At 46.1% G+C, this 19,307-nt stretch overlaps 1 protein-coding gene across 2 annotated transcripts in view; it reads right to left on the bottom strand.

Moving 5' to 3' along the window:
- The window catches only part of LOC112455432 (discoidin domain-containing receptor 2-like), a 100,884-nt gene that overhangs the window by 14,093 nt on the left and 67,484 nt on the right, over window positions 1–19,307 (bottom strand). For both annotated transcript variants that reach the window (XM_025017332.1, XM_025017334.1), the window contains exons 2-4: window positions 16,978–17,105; window positions 7,804–7,909; window positions 4,165–4,396 (exon numbers count right to left, since the gene is read on the bottom strand). In XM_025017332.1, coding sequence (XP_024873100.1) covers window positions 4,165–4,396; window positions 7,804–7,909; window positions 16,978–17,086 — 447 coding nt within the window. In that variant the 5' untranslated portion in view covers window positions 17,087–17,105. The remainder of the gene's footprint in view (window positions 1–4,164; window positions 4,397–7,803; window positions 7,910–16,977; window positions 17,106–19,307) is intronic.

Here is a 19,307-nt window from a genome sequence, read left to right as displayed (position 1 = left end):
ACGATGGGAAACGCGTTTAAAGATGATTCTCGTGACCGCGCGAACCGGCACGTTCCGCGCTGGGTGGCGCGGTAATTGGGACCGGTAGCTGACACCGTTTTATTTGCGCCGCGACGCGGCGGTACCTGATGTTTAGCACATTGAAACGGACGGTACCAAGGCGTCGGATGGGCAAATACAATGAACCGACACGTGAGAAATTTTCTGCTAGGCGACGGAATCGCATAGTGGGCGTTTCCGGAGGTTGACAGTTACGTGTGTAGCTTTGCCGAGTGTATGTACGTAATAGCATCCTGTTTCTCTCCTCCGATGATTGTATCTGGAGTTATTTTCGCACGTCGGAAAGCGAGAAGGGGTTAAAGCTTTGTATTAATACACCGCGAAGTATTTACTGTGGAATATTTGCACGTGGAATGTTGGATACTTAAAAAATCCATGCAGGAAAATGATAAGGTTTTAGAATACATGGATATACGTGGGATATCTCCCTTCCTTTAAATATTCATATAGGTACTACAATGTGTGTAGTTTTGTAATTTTTTTTGCGAAGAATCCCCATCGAGGTGTCTCGACTTGGCTGTTGAAAAGTACATTGGATATTTAGTACTGTCATTTATATCGCGCGTTCTTACTTTATAACCCAGATTTCGTTACACTCGCCGGCACGATGCGACGCGACCAGCTGCACTATCGAATTTTTTTACGAAGATGACTCACAATTCGGCGGCCGGTTTCGCGTGCGGTCGGTCCCCGATGCGGCGGCGAATCTTAATTCCCGAAAGACCCCGAGCGAACGACACTGAGCGACGAGGCCAAATTACGACGGCATTTACGAGCCGTTGAGACGTGCGCCGAGAAAAATAAGTAATCTTGATATTTATCTTCCGCGCCCACGCGCGCGTCGCAGACCGGCCGAGGCCCGAGCAACGTCGGTCTGCTTTGTCGTGAAAGACTTTTCTCAAGCACGCCGCGACGCGCCGAGGTGAACGATCGTCTCTCAAATTATTCCTCGACCGTGTCGCTGCAGTTTCTCGTCACTTTTCGTGGTAGGCGAATTCCAACGAGCGACTCGAAGTCACGAAGTGGTGCGAAGGCGTGGCGGATAGCAACACCCATTTTATGTTAATGTTTTGTGCGTGTTGCTTTTTGTGTATGTGGATCGGTCGCGGTAGGCTGCTACCGTTGCAGCGTTGGTAGCTGAACGTCGTAGAGGCGGTGTTGATGGCCACGCGTCGTCGTGGAAGATTATGAGGGATAAACATCTCACGGCTGTATTTAAATAAAAACTTTCTGTGACACATGATGATTATGCAGATTTATGATATACATTAGTAGATTTTTGTGATAGGACTGCCAATACTGCCAATACTGAATATCAATTAATGTATACACTACCGCTCTAAAGCCACCTTAAACAAATTTCGAGAGAAATTTTATTAGAGATGAGTTTATTAATAAAATTTTAATAAAAGTTAATAATTTGCTACATGTCTTTATTGCATAGATAGATAGTTACATGTTATTTAAACAATATTAAATGATTTGACAAGAAAGTAACATTATTTTACATTTTTGCCTCATTAATGTAGCCGTCACGTTTTTTTATCGCAGCCTTACACAGTTGGGATTTTGTTGATTAATTGTAATTGATTTTTGGCTTCTACAAAACCAACGTGATGATCTCGGAAAATGTATTCTTTATTTGAGATTTTCCGTACGCAAAATAATTACATGAAATTAGGAAGTAAGGGATACCAATATAACATTAGTTTTGTTAACAATGAGTACGTGCCATGCAATAATCTCTACTTTAAATTGAGTTTACTGCAAAAAACTAGAATGTTTTACATTTTTTCTAGGATGGCAAATACTTTTGAGCGGTAATGTATATGCTCACAATCAGACATTAATTAGACATCAGAGGACCCGATAACAAGGCAATAACGCATATTATCTATTCTATCTGCTATTATCGGATATTAAAATGAATTATCTTCTCTTAGGACACTATTTTTAATAGTCGTCGCGTTCAAGATCATTGAATGTAAAATATAGACGATGACAGCTGCGTTGTTTCTATCGGTGATGTCGTCCACATCGGACCGGGGTTATTAAGAAAGATTATGTCTCGGATAAACCGAGTCCCGTGGTGTAATTAAGCGAGGGATAACGCGGAGCGCGCACAGCGGGAGGAAGAGACACAAATTTCTGCAGGTTTATCCCTACTGCTGATGTTTTCTGGGTGGGCCCTTCCATTCCAACAGGTACCTTACATCGCGCCACAAGCGAATTATATGGGATATGCAAATGATTACAAGATGAAAGATATTTCTCGGATATTTCATTTATTTTCTTTCTATCAAGAGAATTGTATTGAGAGTTGCTGTGAAATAATGGCTACGCATAAATCAATAGAAGTATTTTTCATAATTCCGAGACTTCATAAAATTTTTATGACCTTCCTTTTTATAGGAGAAATGGAATGTACAACAAATTAACTGAATCTTTACATTATAAGTACTTCTCTTCACAAATCATTTTTTACGTTTGTTGAAATGAGAAACATTCTTTTATCTTATGACTCATAATTCGTAACTGCGACAATGAGAGGCAAATGCATGCATTGGTACTATTTTCAACTTTGTTATGATATGAATCTTACAGTGTCAATATCAATGTATATTATATATATAGATGTTAACAATAGTGCTTTATCGGTTGAATTAAATAATTTATCATTTTAAATAATTTATCGTGCGTACAATCAGCCTTGGTGCTTGGTACCAGATGATATCTTAAAATACACAGATGGAAATGTTAGAAGTGTACGTAGCGTCCGTATTAAGGGAACTGCACGTAATACGTATATAGGAAAACCAAGTCGCTTCGCGGCTGCATGCAAATGTGGCTCGGTCCGCGTTCCTACGGATTCGACCTTCGTCGTATACACGCGCTACCAAAAGCATTCGCATATATCCAGACAGGTACGCCTATGTAGGTGAGCCGGAATCGTCTGACCCGTCTGCACGCTACTACCTTCTCTCTTCCCTCATTTTATTGATCCACCCTTCTATACAAATAAGCTCGCGCCTGCCAACTCCCAAGGAAAGCTACTCCCCGAACGCGACCGGACGCGCTCGGCCTCTCTTTCCTTTCGTCAGTTTTCGGAAATTGATGACATTCTCCGGCTCGTGAGTTGTCGAGTCCGCACTCGAGATAGATTTCCGCGAGCCGAAACGCGAGGCAGGCACGCGTTAAATAGGCACGTGCCGCGCGGAGACACTGACTGATTTTACGAGGCGCACGAGGTGGACGTTTCCTTGATTTCGACGCTGGGGTACGCCAGCCAGTCCGGTAAATTACGACGGAGGATTTATGGATTATTCGAGCGTACGCCGCGCCAGGAGTCATCTTATTACCACTTTCGCGAATCGCCGAAATTCGCCGGCCGCGACTGCCGAGCGCGAAATTTATTCTCGCTGCCGGACGGGGTAGATCGCCGGTAGCGATGTGATTATTGCGGACGGCGCTAATTAAAGACTTAGGTTCACGGTTACCAGTATATCTGTGTAAATTACATCACGTACCGCGCGCCCCGTACGCTCTCCAACGCGGCATATTACATCGGAGATTTACGTCTTGTTAACGTCACGCTTTAGTTACTACCCGTAGCCGCGCCGCAGATACCCGCGGACACAACTACAAATCATTCTCAATAATCGTGCGTGCGCGCGCTCGGCGCTTTATGCGTATTGCCCGCGACTAAATTTAACCGCGTGACTACGTCCGTACGTAATCCTACTAGCGGATTGGATCGCCGCAATCGCTGTGTCGAATCAAATCGCCAAACGAAATGTCTTCTACAGCGCGCTGCCGATTCGCACGATTAAATCGGTCGCTTTAGATAGCGGATTATATATAATGAATTCCGCGGTCTTGTCAGTATGGGAATCTTGTACGTTTTGACCCGCTGCTTCGCAATCTATAAATACGCCGACTACGCCCGTTCTGTATCGCACTAATTTCGAGGCACATCCCTGACCTCGATTATTCTGAACTTCTATTCGTTCTCGACAAAAGGTATCATCAATATAACATGCTGTACGTATGTTAATCATTATTCACATAAAGATATAGATCGGAATAACGGAGAGTAAGATTCACCTCTTCGCCATGCAAGTTCCTATAGCGAACCCACTTTCCCAGTTTCGGCCTCCAGTACTCCAGCATATACGCCTCCGAATACTCGACACCCTGGCCGTTACCGAAGCGGCCCTGAGTGCCGGTCGCCGTGATCGTGTGCACCGTGTGAAGATCGATTTCCAGCCACTCGCGCGGCTCTGCCGTGATCTGCTGCTTCGGACACCAGGCACCTCCGTGGCTCTCCTGCTTCAGCCTGGAAGAATAAATATTTGTTCTGGGATTACGGACCTTTATTTTCCCTTTCCCGCTTTCTTATCGCGCTACGATCGCCGAGGGAAAAAGGGAGAGCTTCTCCGGGGGAATCCCATCGTGAGGAAAGGAAAAGAGTCGCCAACGCGCGCGCGTCCCATCCGAACTTTCCCGTCTCGCGTGACGCTTTTACGGATTCATACATTCTTATCTCTATGTAAATTCAGAGAGGTTTAGGTTTATTATATTTCGATTCGCTGTATTTCCCGTTTATAGCTTCATATAAGAACGTTCTAAAAAAAAACGGCACTTCAGAATTAGGTAAACCTTCCTGAATGCGGAATGCGGAATACGAAGAATGTAGCGCGCGGCCTCGTAATATTGAAATCTCTCTTTGAATGTTCGTTCGGGATTTGCGGCGTGCGGAGAATTCGCGCCCACATTTAGTTGATAAGAAAACGCCGTTATCGCGGTGGATGAATACCGAGAGCCGAGAGCGGAAGCATCGGCATCGGTCGCGCACAGAGGAAATCGTATAAATACGTGATCGGCCGCGTGTCTGACGGATAACCGTCAGCTCTCGCCAACGCGATACGGGATGAAATTATAATTTATCGATCGAACCGAAGTCCCGGATGACATGAATTAAAGATGAGCTGACACCGTCGCGGGGAAATGACGGCGAAGCCACTTCGAGAGCTGGCTAATAATTGTATTCGCATATACCTTTCGCGGGCTCGTCTATGGCATTAAAATGCTTCCCTGTGTCGTCCGCGATATGGCCATGAAATACGCACGACCGTGATACGCTTGTGGATACGATTCCACGGCTCGTAAACTAAGCCGACGAGAGCGAATCTGTTTCGAATTCTTTCTGTCGTCGTAAATTACTGCTATCCCGTGGACGTGATAATCCACGAAGCGGTATTACTTTATAGGCATTTATTAATAAAGCATATTTACCGAGGAGCATGGCACGCCGCATCGTGACGTGAATTTTGTCGTGGGCGCATTTATTAACTATGAAAAGTTTATGAAAGCATTTCTTCGGGAATTCCCCGACGGGATCCCTCGCTTACGACAACGCGAGGGTGCCGCCTTGTACGAAACACGACGGAGACGAGTGTACGGCGAAGGAAAAATTTAAGGAAGGGAAGAAAAAGAGAGATGAGACCCCCGAAGAGAGAAGCGGGTGGCGGGTGCCAAATGAATCCGCCGCGCGCCGGCGGAACTCGTGTACGCGCGACGAGCAAAAATGTTCTCGCGCAATAAAGAGGTGAGCTACCGTCCTCTCTGAAGTGTCAGAACTTTAAGTGTTGCTTTGACGTGGAAGACAGTAAAAGCCGGCCGACTAGGATTTGCCGTGTGTCTGTCTAAGGGCGCTTCCCGGCGTGGTTTGGCAAGGAGAATACAGAGTGAAACAGCGCGAAAGGACAGGACAGGAAGAGAGAAGAGGAGCGAGGAAGAGGCGGAACGCATAGAGAACGAGCAAAAGGAAGCCGGTGATGCACGGATGTAGAAACGGCGCGTGGACGCGGGCGGGAAGAAGAACGAGAAAGAGAAAGGAGTAATATCCGCCATACCGCCAAAGATCATAACTCATAGCCCATTAAGAGACCTCGAACTGCCTGGCTGCCACTTTGATACAGTCCGGGGGCATCAAAGACATTCCACGCGCACGGCGCACTCCTGGTCCGCGATAAATCTCAGAACGGACGATTACGCCGACTTGAACAGCGAGGCTGCCACGTCGGCGGAATCGGAGCGGGGTCCTTAGACGGGAGGAACCGATTATCGAGGAGGAATGGTTTGTCGAACTGGAGAGATGCGCGTCGCTCTCTCCGAGGTCGGGACTTAGGAACATGGAGGGAAATGATCCGTTGCTAAGGTGAATAAGATCCTCTCGAGCGACGTCGTCGGGGTTGTTGTTGAACGATCGAGAGGATTTCTTCGCGAGGATAATATTTTTCCATTTATGCGAGTACATCGATACACGCGCGCGTACATTTTATTACAATATATCAAATAACTGTAAAACGATTAACGTGTAAATATGAGTAATGTACTGTAAAGGATATTTTTTGGAAGGTATTGTATCTGCAAATTGGTGAATTGTAGGATTTTGTGATTTTTTTTTTAAATTTAAGCCTTACAAAGTAAACTGCTGTTCCGACTACTAGATACTAGATAGAAGTATTTTATGGTAAGCGGATAGGTAAGTAGGGTATTCGCCGCGCGAAGCCCGTAATACCGCGAAGCCTCAAAAATGCCGTCAAAGAAGTTCCTAGTCGACAATGCGGTCTGAAACGATACTGGCGGTTGTTGCACCGAAGGGGCTCTCGCGTGACGTTATCGATTGCGAAATTGACTTGCACGCGTATCTCCGTTTCATCTATCGACTGATTACCTATGCCTCGATACACGCCGCAATTAATTTCATGCATTAATCTGTTTTATGTTCACGCATCGACGATTGATTAATAGTGACGAGAGTTGATTACATCCCGCGGAATATTGAAAATTCACGCATGACTCGGTTAATACAGCAGAATTTCAATTACGGGCGAAAGGGCACGTGGTGGAGCGACTAATGTCTTGCGAGAGCGCGAGTTTATTAGCGCGCTAGGTGGTCCCGATGATTCTCCCTTGCGTTTGGACATTCGTCCCCCGTCTGTACGTTGTACTCCCGTCCGTCCACCTCGTCGTCGCGCGTTTGTCCCGCCGGAATGGTAATTAGCTGACACGCATAATCAAAGGAGTATGCTACGGGGCACGTTAACGACGTCTAAGAGCTTCGGAACGGCCGATACAAATGGCTCTGCATGCGGGAAGCCGCGCGTCATTAATCCTCATTGCGGGACTGAGGGCCGAATTAGACGTGCGGTTTAGTAGGGTGTGATTAATATACGGTGCGACCGCTCGACCGGTCGATCGTCAACTATCTCGAGGACAGACAGGATGACGGACGTGTCGCCCGCGCAGCAGCCCGTCGAATTGCTCAACTTGTAGATGATCTATCGCGAGATCTTTCACGAGAATGATGACTTTCCGCTTCTTCGGCCTCTCGTCGTTTCCGCTGTGTCGTTCCGCGCGCCGGGCATTCTTAAATAGCCTATAATCGAGAGCCAGTTACGAGTCACGAGTGAACAGATTGAGAACTCCCGAGTAGGCTTTTAGTTAACGCGCGGACACCGCACTCTCGACGAGATATGAAACCGGTGAATGCTCAAGCTGATTCGAATATCGCCGCATTATGCCGTCGATCTCGCAACGCGAACCGCGCACGCCGCGCCGTTGCGTTGCGTTTTTCACGGTCCGTAAGCTGAGCTAATATGATGAAATTTCCGGATTTGTATTGCGTCGGATTTGTGTGTGATGCGCGCTGCGTAAACGAATCAGTAATTCACTCACCGTGCGCGATGCGGCCCGACGTTTCCGCTATCGAAGCTGGAGCTCGCAGTGATGTCCGCGTCGGGAATCGCGCCCGACTCCATCCCCAGGGGTGCGATGCATTGTGCTGCAAATAAAGGAAATTGCTTCAATTATATGTTTGTCTCGGGCGAGAATAAATGAACGATATAAACTTCGGATGTAAAGTCCATTTTAGACACGCGTGCAGTACGAATTGCCTCGGAGAGCTTCAATAACCTAATAACACGATATTTTCTCGGTTGAATTTAGTTTCTCTTGAATGATAATCTGAATAGACGTTAATTTCTTTATCAATTTTTAGTTTTTTAATATTAAATATATAATATTATTAAATACCTAAGTTAAAACGCTGTTATAATAACAAATGTATTCGACATTTAAAACAGAATAAAATCTAATAAAAAAACATGCAGCATTTTTCATAACCAAAGGTCACGTAATGTAATTGATATATCATTTGTCTCGCATCAACGATATGCTCTTTTTAGCTTAAACTTTCTGTCGTCATTAAAAGTTGTTTTAAACAAGCCTGTTTTAAACAAGCTCTTATTTTCTCGAGAGAGTCGTGTTGCGCCGTTATTTTCGGCGAGAACTGAAGTTTATCAGGTTTCATTATGCGCGCTTGAACATCGCGGCACTACTTCTTTCGAGGTCAACCCGTGTAAACCCGCGCCGGTCGCGAAAACGATGAAAAAGGCATCGCGGGCGCCGCCGCGCCGCTCCGGAGCGTCGTATTTATCGCTCGGCCGGATCGCGCGTTCCGCGATAATTACGGCGCTTAACACGATACCGAGAACGGATTTCCATTTGAAATCGAAGAAAGATAAGTGCCGGGGATGACTTGAAATTATATATCCGCGCAGGCCTGCCGATGATCAAAGCAGCACTCGCGAACGAGAACGAGCCGTTGTACCTTGAGAAGAGGTCAAAGCAGATCTGTTGGCGTAGCAGAGAGATCGCGCCAGATTCTCGGGAAACGAGCGAATGATATACAGCTCCTTAGCGAGAAATCGTGGCGAGACTTGAGCGGCGCTTCGGTAAACTCGATAAATCCGTGGAGAAAATTCAACTCCGAATGACCCTAACGACAGCTGTTTCCTGAGCCATCGTCGGAACCGTCAACGATTATCGAGCTCGTTTATTCGTCCAACGATCTTAAATCCACAAACTTTTCTTCCGACCGCTTCCTTCATCGTCGCGGATGTCTGTCTGGCATCGAAAAGATGTCTGGCGTAAATAAGAGGGTTGTAAACATCTACTTTTTCCAAACGGCGCCGAAGATTTCGGGTTTGAATGAGATTTAAAAAAAAAAAAGGTAAAAACATTCATTCACTTTGACTAAATAGCAGTGCTTAATTATCCGATTAACGCAAAACGATAAGACAACATACATGCAAGTTTAATTTATAAACGGTTTGCGTATTTGACTTCTAGCGAATCTAAAGTTTTGTAACACGATATTAATTTCAATACATTTTTAAAAATAAAAAAAAGCATGAGTTATAAAACCATGTTTCTTAAGATTGCTGAATGTATTAGTTAGTGAAGTTTTAGGTAAAAATTTTAATTTATTTGTTTACATATATATCTCACTTGTTAATATTCTTTTGAGTGTGAATCAAAATTGCATGACGTACGTATCTTTCATATATAGATATGCAACAAACATTCAAGATATAAAAGTTTACAGAGAATAATATCCCTATTTTTCATCATTCGTTCTCTTCACTTTCACCCGAGCTTTCACCGCTCCGGGAGACGAGGAAACAATTATACAGAAGAATTTCTAGTAATCATCGCCAGACCTATATCAAGCTAAAAATACTGTCGGGGACTGTCTCAAGTTTCATTGAAGCGACAAAAAACGCATTCAGACAAATAAGTTTCGTAATCATTGCTATCCGGTGCGCGACACACGACTCTCGGAGATCGATCGTCTTCCCGTCGCGCTCCTTCCGGTACGCGCCCGATGCGACGGTGACGCGCGGTGAGCAACATCCAGCAACGAGAAGGCTTACGCTCCGAGATCGTCTTCGAGTAGTTAGGCTCCGAGTAGGCAGGCCGAGTTCGATTCTTGTATTTATAGACATCCTGGAAAAGAGTGCAGGGGAACGGGCAGAAGAAGAAGAAGAAGAAGTAAGTTATGCGACGTTTGGCCCGCCCCAGCCACTCATTCGGCGACCATAATTCTCGGGGAGTGACAGCTCCGAACGGAAGGGTGTGTGCCGCCCTCCATCCGCGAGAAGAGGGAAATTGAATGCCTTCGCAACCCCTCCTCACCATCTCAACGTCGGTCTCTCGTCTTCGCCCGCCCGCTCTCGTTCTCGCTCTCCTTCTTTAACCGCGTCACTGTCAAACTGATAACCGCTTCTTTCCAGAGAGACGGCTCTCCTCCGCGAAACCCGAGACAACCACGAAACGGTCGGCGAACAAGCCGCCGCCAGGAAGAGAACGCAATACGTTCGAGGCGACGTAAGAGAGATTGTAATAGAAAAATCGTAATAAATTCTCAGAGAAATTCTTCCGGCGCGTATCCCAGCACCCAGCGTTGCTTTTGTATCTGTTGTTACTTGATAGTCTGAGAGTACCGCGGAAATACAGTTTTTTCTCCGCCTCCACATTTCGTATGTTCTATATGCAATATATATATCTGCGTGCACGTCGAGTTGATAAACGATTTTCTCCGCCGCGAATCTCGAAATACCGAAATGGTAATTGAAACGTCTTGGCGTTGAATCAGACTTCCAACGGTTAAGTTACAAGTTGAGGCGGCGATGAAGGCTGCGCGATTTGTTAGAGATCTACGAATTGCGCAATATCGTAAATCTCTTCCTTTACAAGAACGGATCTCCTTCTCCGCCGTCGTTTGTCCTCTCCCGCGAAGCATTCACGTCGCACTCGAGGTAGCAAACCACTCCTCCTTCTTCAGGCAACTGAGAATGGTTCTGAATTAACCTTTAACACAGTGGTAAGTCACGTCTTTATCCGCTAGGTGAGGCTGACTTTAATAATTTAATATATACTCGGTGTAGTCGTTTGACTATGGAAACGGCTATGTTTTTCTCTGTATATAATTTTTTCAAAAAAATGCATGTAATTTGCTGCGATATACACAAGCGGATGCTCATTATGGATTTACACACATCACGTCTCATATACATAATTTTGTTCCCTTCATCCCGGACGAAGTCAAAGATCGTCTTTGGTAGACGAATACGGCAAGTAATTAGCGCGGCTTTTATAATAATGGCAAAGCAAATTGCACAGAAGACTAACGAATCTCTCGGCAAATTAGGGAAGAAAAATAGAGGAAGTGCGGTGAGGGTAGACACCAACAACGAGCTTTTCTATCTCGGCGAATTTAATAATTCGCATCACCCTTCCTTTGTTAATTCCAGGATTATTATTAATGACGGCGCACCAGAGTCGCGGTCGGCTTTCGGTGCGCTTACTCGCACTTCTCTCTCCTCGGGCACGAATGTAAATTAATTACGCACCGGGACTTTCACGAAAAACATATTAAACTTCCCCATCTCATTGCAGCACGATATTAGCGCATAAATCATGACTCGCACCTAATCCTCGGGTTAACTCAATCTTTGTTTTTTTCTTTACGTCAAAACGTCTCGACTAATTATAACGTACGAGCTGTCTCCTGCAATCATACATATCCTTAAACATTGTATAAAGAGAAATTGGTTATTATATCGTGCATATTTTTCAAATATTAAGACATTAAATAGCTATCTTGCAAAGCTCTATAGTGAAATTTCGAATCGTTAAGAAAATACGAATTTTATTTAAAGTCCCTTAAGATGCATTTGTTACATCGTTATTTCGAGGGCAGGTATATAACGTGACCGCGATATTGCAATACCGACATTTAATCCAGATTAAATTCTACACAAGATGTAACTTGGGTACTGTCTAGTCGTTTGTGTGTTAATGATAATCAGCTTCTCCGCACGGCTCAACTACGACGGGACTCGGGACTCGGTTCGTTATGTTTGCTCAACGGAATTAGCAGGTGGACACCTGCACCGCAAGGTTTCTCCCTTTCGACTGTAATGCCGCGCCCGTTTTCCGGGGCATCGGTGAAATTAGAATGAATGTTTGTAAGAGCGTCGACCCCGAAAGAAGTTCGTGCTTGCCACCCCCCTTCCCCCGAGTAATGCGCTGCACCCTTTCGTAGGGCCGTGAAAGCCATGAGGCGCGGTTTCCTCGGGCATTGTCAGACTTGGGGAGCCATTTTCGCCTCTTTCAGAGAAAACAAACATTCGTTCTAGGTGGAAGGTAACTCGGCGTCGACGAAAACGCGCATGCCCGTCCTCCTGGCGCCGCGACGGCTGGCAGAACGGAAGTACTACTTTTACACCGGCCCTCCTACTTCTCCAAGGTCCCTACTTCTTTCTCGCTCTTTCTCATCCCGTTCACCGCGTCCGCGTCCTTCTCTACCGCGCCGCGACCGTTCCACCCTTGAAACCCCCTAGGCGTGGACTGGAAATCACCGTCTCGTGTTGCGTGCGTTACTTAGACCTCGAGGGTCGAAAATACAACCCCTTTGTACGGGGGTTCGTGCCTTCGTGGCCTGGATTTATCAAAACTAAGCAGTTTTATTCTCTGATGTGTCTGACGTTAATAGATAGGTACAAAAAGAGGTAGACACTCTATATTGACATTGCTTCGTAAAAAATATCTACTCTAACAGCTATTTATCTTTAGAAATGAATGAAATCGCGAAAAATTTATCCGGACATTATTCATAACGTAATTTAATTTTTTTTACTTTAAGATGAAAAAGAAAGAAAATGTATAATTATAATACTATTATATGAATACTACTCGGGCAATTTTTTCGAGAATTTTTATTAATACTCTTTTGTGCAGATAGAAAGAAAGCGTGTCAGTAAGAATGTAAATCCTTGCTCGAATGAAGGACCTCCTCGAACGTCGTCTAATTCTTTCGTTCCAGCTGATGTCAGAATGCGCGAAGAGCGTTTTAGGGCACGAACCCTTCGTACTCGTGCAGTCGGGCACGCGGTGTTTGCTTTCGTGGGTCGGCCTTATGAAAATACAGATCCGCGCGGCACGGCGGATTGACGCACGCCCTTCGAACCCGAAAGTCGGAGATTATTACACTCGACGTCACTAGTCGACGGTCTGACAGTTGACGTCCTTTCAGCGCGTCAAGCGCGAGACATCCCTCGGATTCTCTCCCTGGATTCGTCCTCGTTGCTCGATACATTCCGCGATGCCGCCGCGCCGGGACGCCGCGCGCCGCGCCGTCGCTCAAGTCGATCCTGATGAGATACGAAAAGGGTTTATCGCGACGCGGCGAGAAACGACGATGATCGTTCTCGCTCGTGTATATTTCGAGACGAAGATCTCGGATAGAGTCCAGAGGATATATCGCCCCGATCGAAAAATAGCGATCCGCGATCGAGGGAACGCGGAAAGCCGGAGGATTATCTCGCTCGGGCGTCTCTCAAGCTGACGTCCTTTCAACATGTCAATCCCACTTGATTCTCCCGATTCACTCCTCGTTCGCCGGATATGTGCCCAAAGGCTGCGCCTTTTGCCGAGAGACGGCGGGAGTTAAGTCGATTGCACTCGAGGCGATTTATCCGGAGTCGTTAAGGACGAAGAGATCTGAAGTTGGTGTTGTACGCGGGCGTGCGTAAACTGTCGGTTCTGGCGCGTGATCAAGCCGAACGGTGGAGATCGGAGCCTCGGCGCGGAGGGTAAGGAACAGATGTCGGAATACCAGCTTGGGAATGTTTACGTCGCGGGGATTTTATATCCGAGAGACATACGACGTACACGTGCAGAAAGTGTCGGCGGTGCCTTTGTCGTACGGAATAATCGCGTCTTTCAAACAAGCCCCGCAGAAGCTGTCAGCCGGTATTAACGGCTGCCCCGAGCGTACAAAGGAGTGACAAGTTGTAATGATAACCCGGGGAATGTTTTGATAACTGTATCTATACGAAGGGAATACGGCCATGAGAATTATTTGTGCGCATGCATAGGTGACTGTACAAATAATCCGCTAATCTGCACATGTAGGATGCGTGATTGTCTCAATTACAGCGTTCTTCGCAAATAAGGGATATTCGTGATCAGGCTCGACTTGTGTGATATTCGATGCAAATTATACTCTCTAATCATTAAAAAATAAATTACAATATATACAATAATACGCATATCTCGACGCATATTAAATTTGTCTAATTTACATGTAATGTTCTTTTCGATACGTTTTATTATATATATATATGTATATATATTTATCATAACACTTTTTATTATTATTAGAAGTTTAAAACGAGCAGACTTTCATATTATTTTTATTTTTGAAATCCCTTTCTCCAATTAACGACATCCTACGCTTCGTATCGACGTATGGGTTGGCGACAGAGCGTGGACGAAGGGCAATAACGCGTTAATTGCCGCATTGTTATGTTAATACGCTGAAGACTCCAGCAATAATTTCGTCATTATCACGCTAGGGCCTAATGGATCCGCAGATAATTGGGAAGGAGGGCTGAGGACCGAGAGGGTAACAGAGGGATGACAATGTTATAAAACGCGGGAGGGCTCCGTTGCGTGACGGTTTTCCTCCCCGAATTACACTCCTACCGCCTGTTTTCGACGTGTTCCTCGATGCGACAAACACACGAGTGTGTTATACACATGCTCATTTATTATATATACCACGTATTAATTTACAACTATTAAAGTTAATGCGTTCGCGTGTTATACGTTCGTAATTTATTTAGGGGCTGAGTCATATTTATCGGCGTATCTATACGCTATGTTTCACCACCTAGCTACGTCATCGTAGTCGCTGTTAACAATGAATCTCGTGGCCGGAATGCAAAAAAGGCGATCGTTCGCCACATGTGTCGCTCGCGTTAAATCTCGCTACGTCAGATACATCCCTGCCGGATGACGCATCTGTACAATTGCCTATCCTATCACTCCGACTCTCCGGAGCACACTCGTCCGCTCGTATGTGCACGTACACTTTCGCGTCCACCCTGCAATTACGCGACACCGACGCGAAGCGCGCGGGCGCGTTAATATACACGCACAAACGACGACGAATACTCGCTCTCTCGTCTAGGCACGCGTCTATAATATACGTGCATATACCGTTTACCAACCGCCCTCTCGCTATACACAAAATCGAACACACCCTCGCACGCATGCACGCACGCAGGCAAGCAGGCATCTAGAGGGTGTGCAGTACGCGCGGACGCGCGGGCACCGCAATTCGACCGACGTGCAACATGTTTATGTATCGCCGGCAACATTAACATTGCAATTTATGCGCGCTTCAACTGCTCGGGGACCCCTTTCAGCTCTCCCCCGATCGGCCACAGCTGACCGGCTCGCTTAACACAACCGCGAATTTACCGACGTGGTTCAATGTACAAGTTCAGTCGTTGCGGGGGGGAGGGGGGCAATCCCCCGCAAACGTCTCCTCCGTCCAAGTCTTTCGTACGAGACTATTTATATATTTCGGCGCTGCTCCGCTCGATGCTCTTATGCCAGAGCACGCCGGTGCACCACCTACGCCCGAACGCCTCTATGGATCTCTCGGTGACCGGTATTCGAAGCGCGATTCTATTGGATTCCAAGTACGGTTGAGCGAATTTGAAATGCGCCGTGACCTGCTTCTTTTACGCGCGAATAAAAAGGAGCTTGACCGAAAGAACCGAGGAACGTCTACGTCTGTCGTGACAATTTAGTCGGATGCTTTTATTACCGGTTAACAGTTAATTGATAGATTGCTATTTTGACTGTACTGTTAAATTATCACATCTAGCTGCAATATGCAGCTTTTTCTTCGTACAGAATGTTGCTTTAATCACCATTGTTCTGTTTTGTTATTTTAAAGTATTATGTTGAGCTGCTTTGATAACCAGATAGAATTTAATTAGCGAAGTTTACGTTATATAGTTGTTTTCCGGGATTACACCGGCACGCTCAAGTGTAAGTATAAGCAGGATCAAAGGGTAGCCCAAGTATCGGCTTTTGAGGTCAAATAGTACGCTAGGTTCCAAGAGTTAGAAGAGTTAACATCGACTTTCCTGATTTAGTATGTTCCCGTAACAGCCACCCACGCGTCTGGATATATTTAGCGTTAAAGTATAAGCCGATTACCGGTACACTTACAAACTTTATAGTACTATCATTGATAAAGTTGTCAAGAACTCTTCGAGCGCGCGGTTTGTGACTCTTGTTCAATACTCTTTACGTAATAGAGTTTTTATGGGTATAATTTCGCAAGTTAAAATCACGCGATATCAGAATAATTATGTAGCTTCGTGCTCGTAACGCAAAATCTCACATTTTGAAAGCTTTGCGCTCGATATAACTCGTATCTACTCACTCATCCAGGAAAAGGGATGGTACCGCGTTGTGCGGTGCGACCGAATCGAGACACCATCATGATCCATCTTTCGATCCTGCTCGAGAAATTCTTCGGGTGCGAAATACGTCCCGTATACGTAAGTTTCGAGCTCGATTTCACGAACGAGTACCTAAAAGCCTTTCCCGGAGCTGACTTCGGAACTCTTGGCGGATACTTTGCAAGTTTCTCGCCCTGTTTACCTGACACGAGGAGGGTGGCTCGGGCCGCCGGAGTCAATGGGATGGAAACCAAGCCGAGTAGAAACCGAGCCTCGAGGTTTAATGTAAGGCAAAGGGCAATGCGGTACGAGGGGGAGGGCACCGGGATGCCTTTCTGTTTTTATCGAGTGAAACCGCGGTGGCGAGAGAGGCACCCGCCTCGGGGTAAAATTATATAGCCTTTGGATGTAAACACGTCTTTCAATCATGATCTCGCCACGATTTCTTCATCTTGCCCAAAAAGAGAATCGTCTCTCTCTGTTGTTGAGCGATAAACATCACATCATCACCAATGCTATATTTCTATCTAATCGCCAACCCGTTAACCTGATTTTTATATTATTTGATACCTGATATGCTGATTATTCTATAATTTATGGTTGTTGAGTCGATCGTTATTTAAGCCATTATTTAAACCCTCATCAACGTCGATGAAGAAATATATACATATATGTATATGTAATTCGATTTGAAGTTTGAAATTGTATCGACTGGGATCGAATTAACATATCTACTCACATATGTCTATGGAACGTCCGCCGCAGAAGCAGAGGATCAGCAGGTAAAAGATGAGGCACGTCTGCAGGTAGTCCATGGTAGCGTCGATGGTCCGCGGGCCCGTGGTCATCGAACTCTCATAACCGCTCCTGCAAAAATAAAGTTACAAAAATATTACACACACACGTATACAAACGGCTCGCTGGTCCTGGCATTACGCGGAACAGAGTGATTAAGCGTGATTCTCGAGAAAGCGTCTTGCCAAAACATAGAGATTGGAACCCGGAGAGGGTTGGACGGGGACAAGAGCGTGGGGGAGGGGGGCCGACTGGGAGACGCGACGTGAACGTAGAAAAAGAGTCTGGAAACGGCCGTTTCGGCCTCCCTGTGCTTTTCGCCGGGGTGAAATGGCGCGATTCCCGTACCGGACAGATATACGACCGGTACAGGAGCCACGGACAAAGAGCTACATTCACGCCAGCAGCCATTACGCGTCATTATCGAGATTAGGATCGGCCGTTCGGCGCGAGAGAAGAAGACGGAAAGAGAGAGGTCCACTGAGGATGTTGCGAGCCGGAGAAAGAACTACGGCGAACGCGCCGTGGGGCTCTCTTTGGCTGGTCTTGGTTCTTCTCTTGTATGCGAGGGGGCGAGAGCTCGTACGTACCGGATAGTCGGGGGGGATACACCGGGAGGTTTCGCGGGGAGGAGGAACGCGGGACCATACTTTATTCACGGCGGTGGTGCCGTCGTGGTGTGTAGCAGCGTAGAAAAGAAAAGCGAGGGGACCGTACGAGAGAACTCACTTTTTGGCTAATTAACGGGGGGAAGGGGGAAGGAGAGGTTATGGGGTTCCTCGACTACCGCCGACCGTTCCCCGATGCTTATCTTGCCGAGCTTAGAGAACCCTTCCTGCGACTCATTATTTCAGCGACGAAAATATCCGTGGCGATAAACGCAGCGACCGGGTTTTATATCGCGTTACGATCGTGAATTCGTGGATTTTAAGAATTTATCGTGGATTTTCGGCAAACCGGCAACACTTTCGTAAGCTATTGTTTCAAATAGATCTGATCTCAAATTAATGATGTCTGGGACAAGTCCTCAATTTTATTAAAAAGCTTCGTCCTGTTGTTAGAATCGAAGCAAAATGGAAATTGTTTGAACGCTATCTCTGTTTTCGAGTCACTTCCGGAGCACAGTTCGGTGACTTTGAGATCATCTTTTCCGACTTAATACTCGATTGACACAAGGCTCGGAGCTACTATCGATACATACACAAGTGGCTGAATCGGATTATCTGACCGGTAATTAAGATGCTATTGAAGCGGTTGCGTATGCTGGTACCCGTGTCAAGCATAGTACGATCACAATGCGCGCGCGATCGATTAGTCGACATAGTAATTAAGGTCGCGGAGCGCAGCCAACCTTTAACCGCCCCGCTCGCTCGGCCGATTGTGTCCGGGATACACGGCATTCGTTTCTTAGCCGATGATTAGATCAATCGTGACGTACAATTAATCATTAGGCCCCGTGAATAATCTCGTCGTAAATACACGCGCGCTCTAATGCGGCATTCATGCGCGCATATATACGTTCGCGAGATACGTTCCCTGCGGCGACCGCGTCGCTTCACGCAGCACTTTAAAAGCTCTCTTATTTCTTGCATTACGTGTGCCAAATGTAATCTATTAAAGATAAAAATTGTATGGGAAATAAGCTGTTCGTGCACTTGCGTGAGTTAATTGCACTATCGATCTGCGTTTCGTATACGACTTTACTTGCGGGGTAACGTTGAGCTCTTTTATGCCTTTAAGTAGAAAAAGTTAATCATTTCCTTGTAATTACTGAGACTTGATTATGTCCACATTTCTGAATTGATACGCGCCTCTGCCTGAGGCAAGAAAAGCGTTATGCATTTATTAATACGCTGCCACTTATCTCAGTCCGTTTGTTTTTTGTGGATAATCATCATTCCGAGGAGGAAGACGCCGCGTATAACGGCGCGGCGTCGTGCAGACGGTAGATTTTTTGTGCCCTCGTTCTCGGATTAAATCCTCTTTCAACTGGTTTTTAGTCGATTATTTATTTCGAACGCAAACATTCGACATCGGCGCCCGCCGACGAAGCGCCCCGGAGTAAACCACGCGAGCCTTCGCCTCCGGAACGAGAAGAAATCATGCGAATTTAGTGCCCCGTTTGTTCCAGCTTTCTACAATACGCACACTACCATCTTTCATTCGCTCGAGCTGCCACGCAGCCGCGCACTCGGCCACTCGGTTCCACTGTGTGCCGCTGCATAAGGTGCCCTTGTGCGCACTTCGAATGCTCGATTTGCATGGCATTCGTCT

Source organism: Temnothorax curvispinosus, unplaced genomic scaffold (assembly GCF_003070985.1).
Source record: "Temnothorax curvispinosus isolate PA1 unplaced genomic scaffold, ASM307098v1 QBEX01006086.1, whole genome shotgun sequence".
NCBI classification, from domain to species: domain Eukaryota; kingdom Metazoa; phylum Arthropoda; class Insecta; order Hymenoptera; family Formicidae; genus Temnothorax; species Temnothorax curvispinosus.
This window is presented reverse-complemented; position numbering and strand designations above follow the sequence as displayed.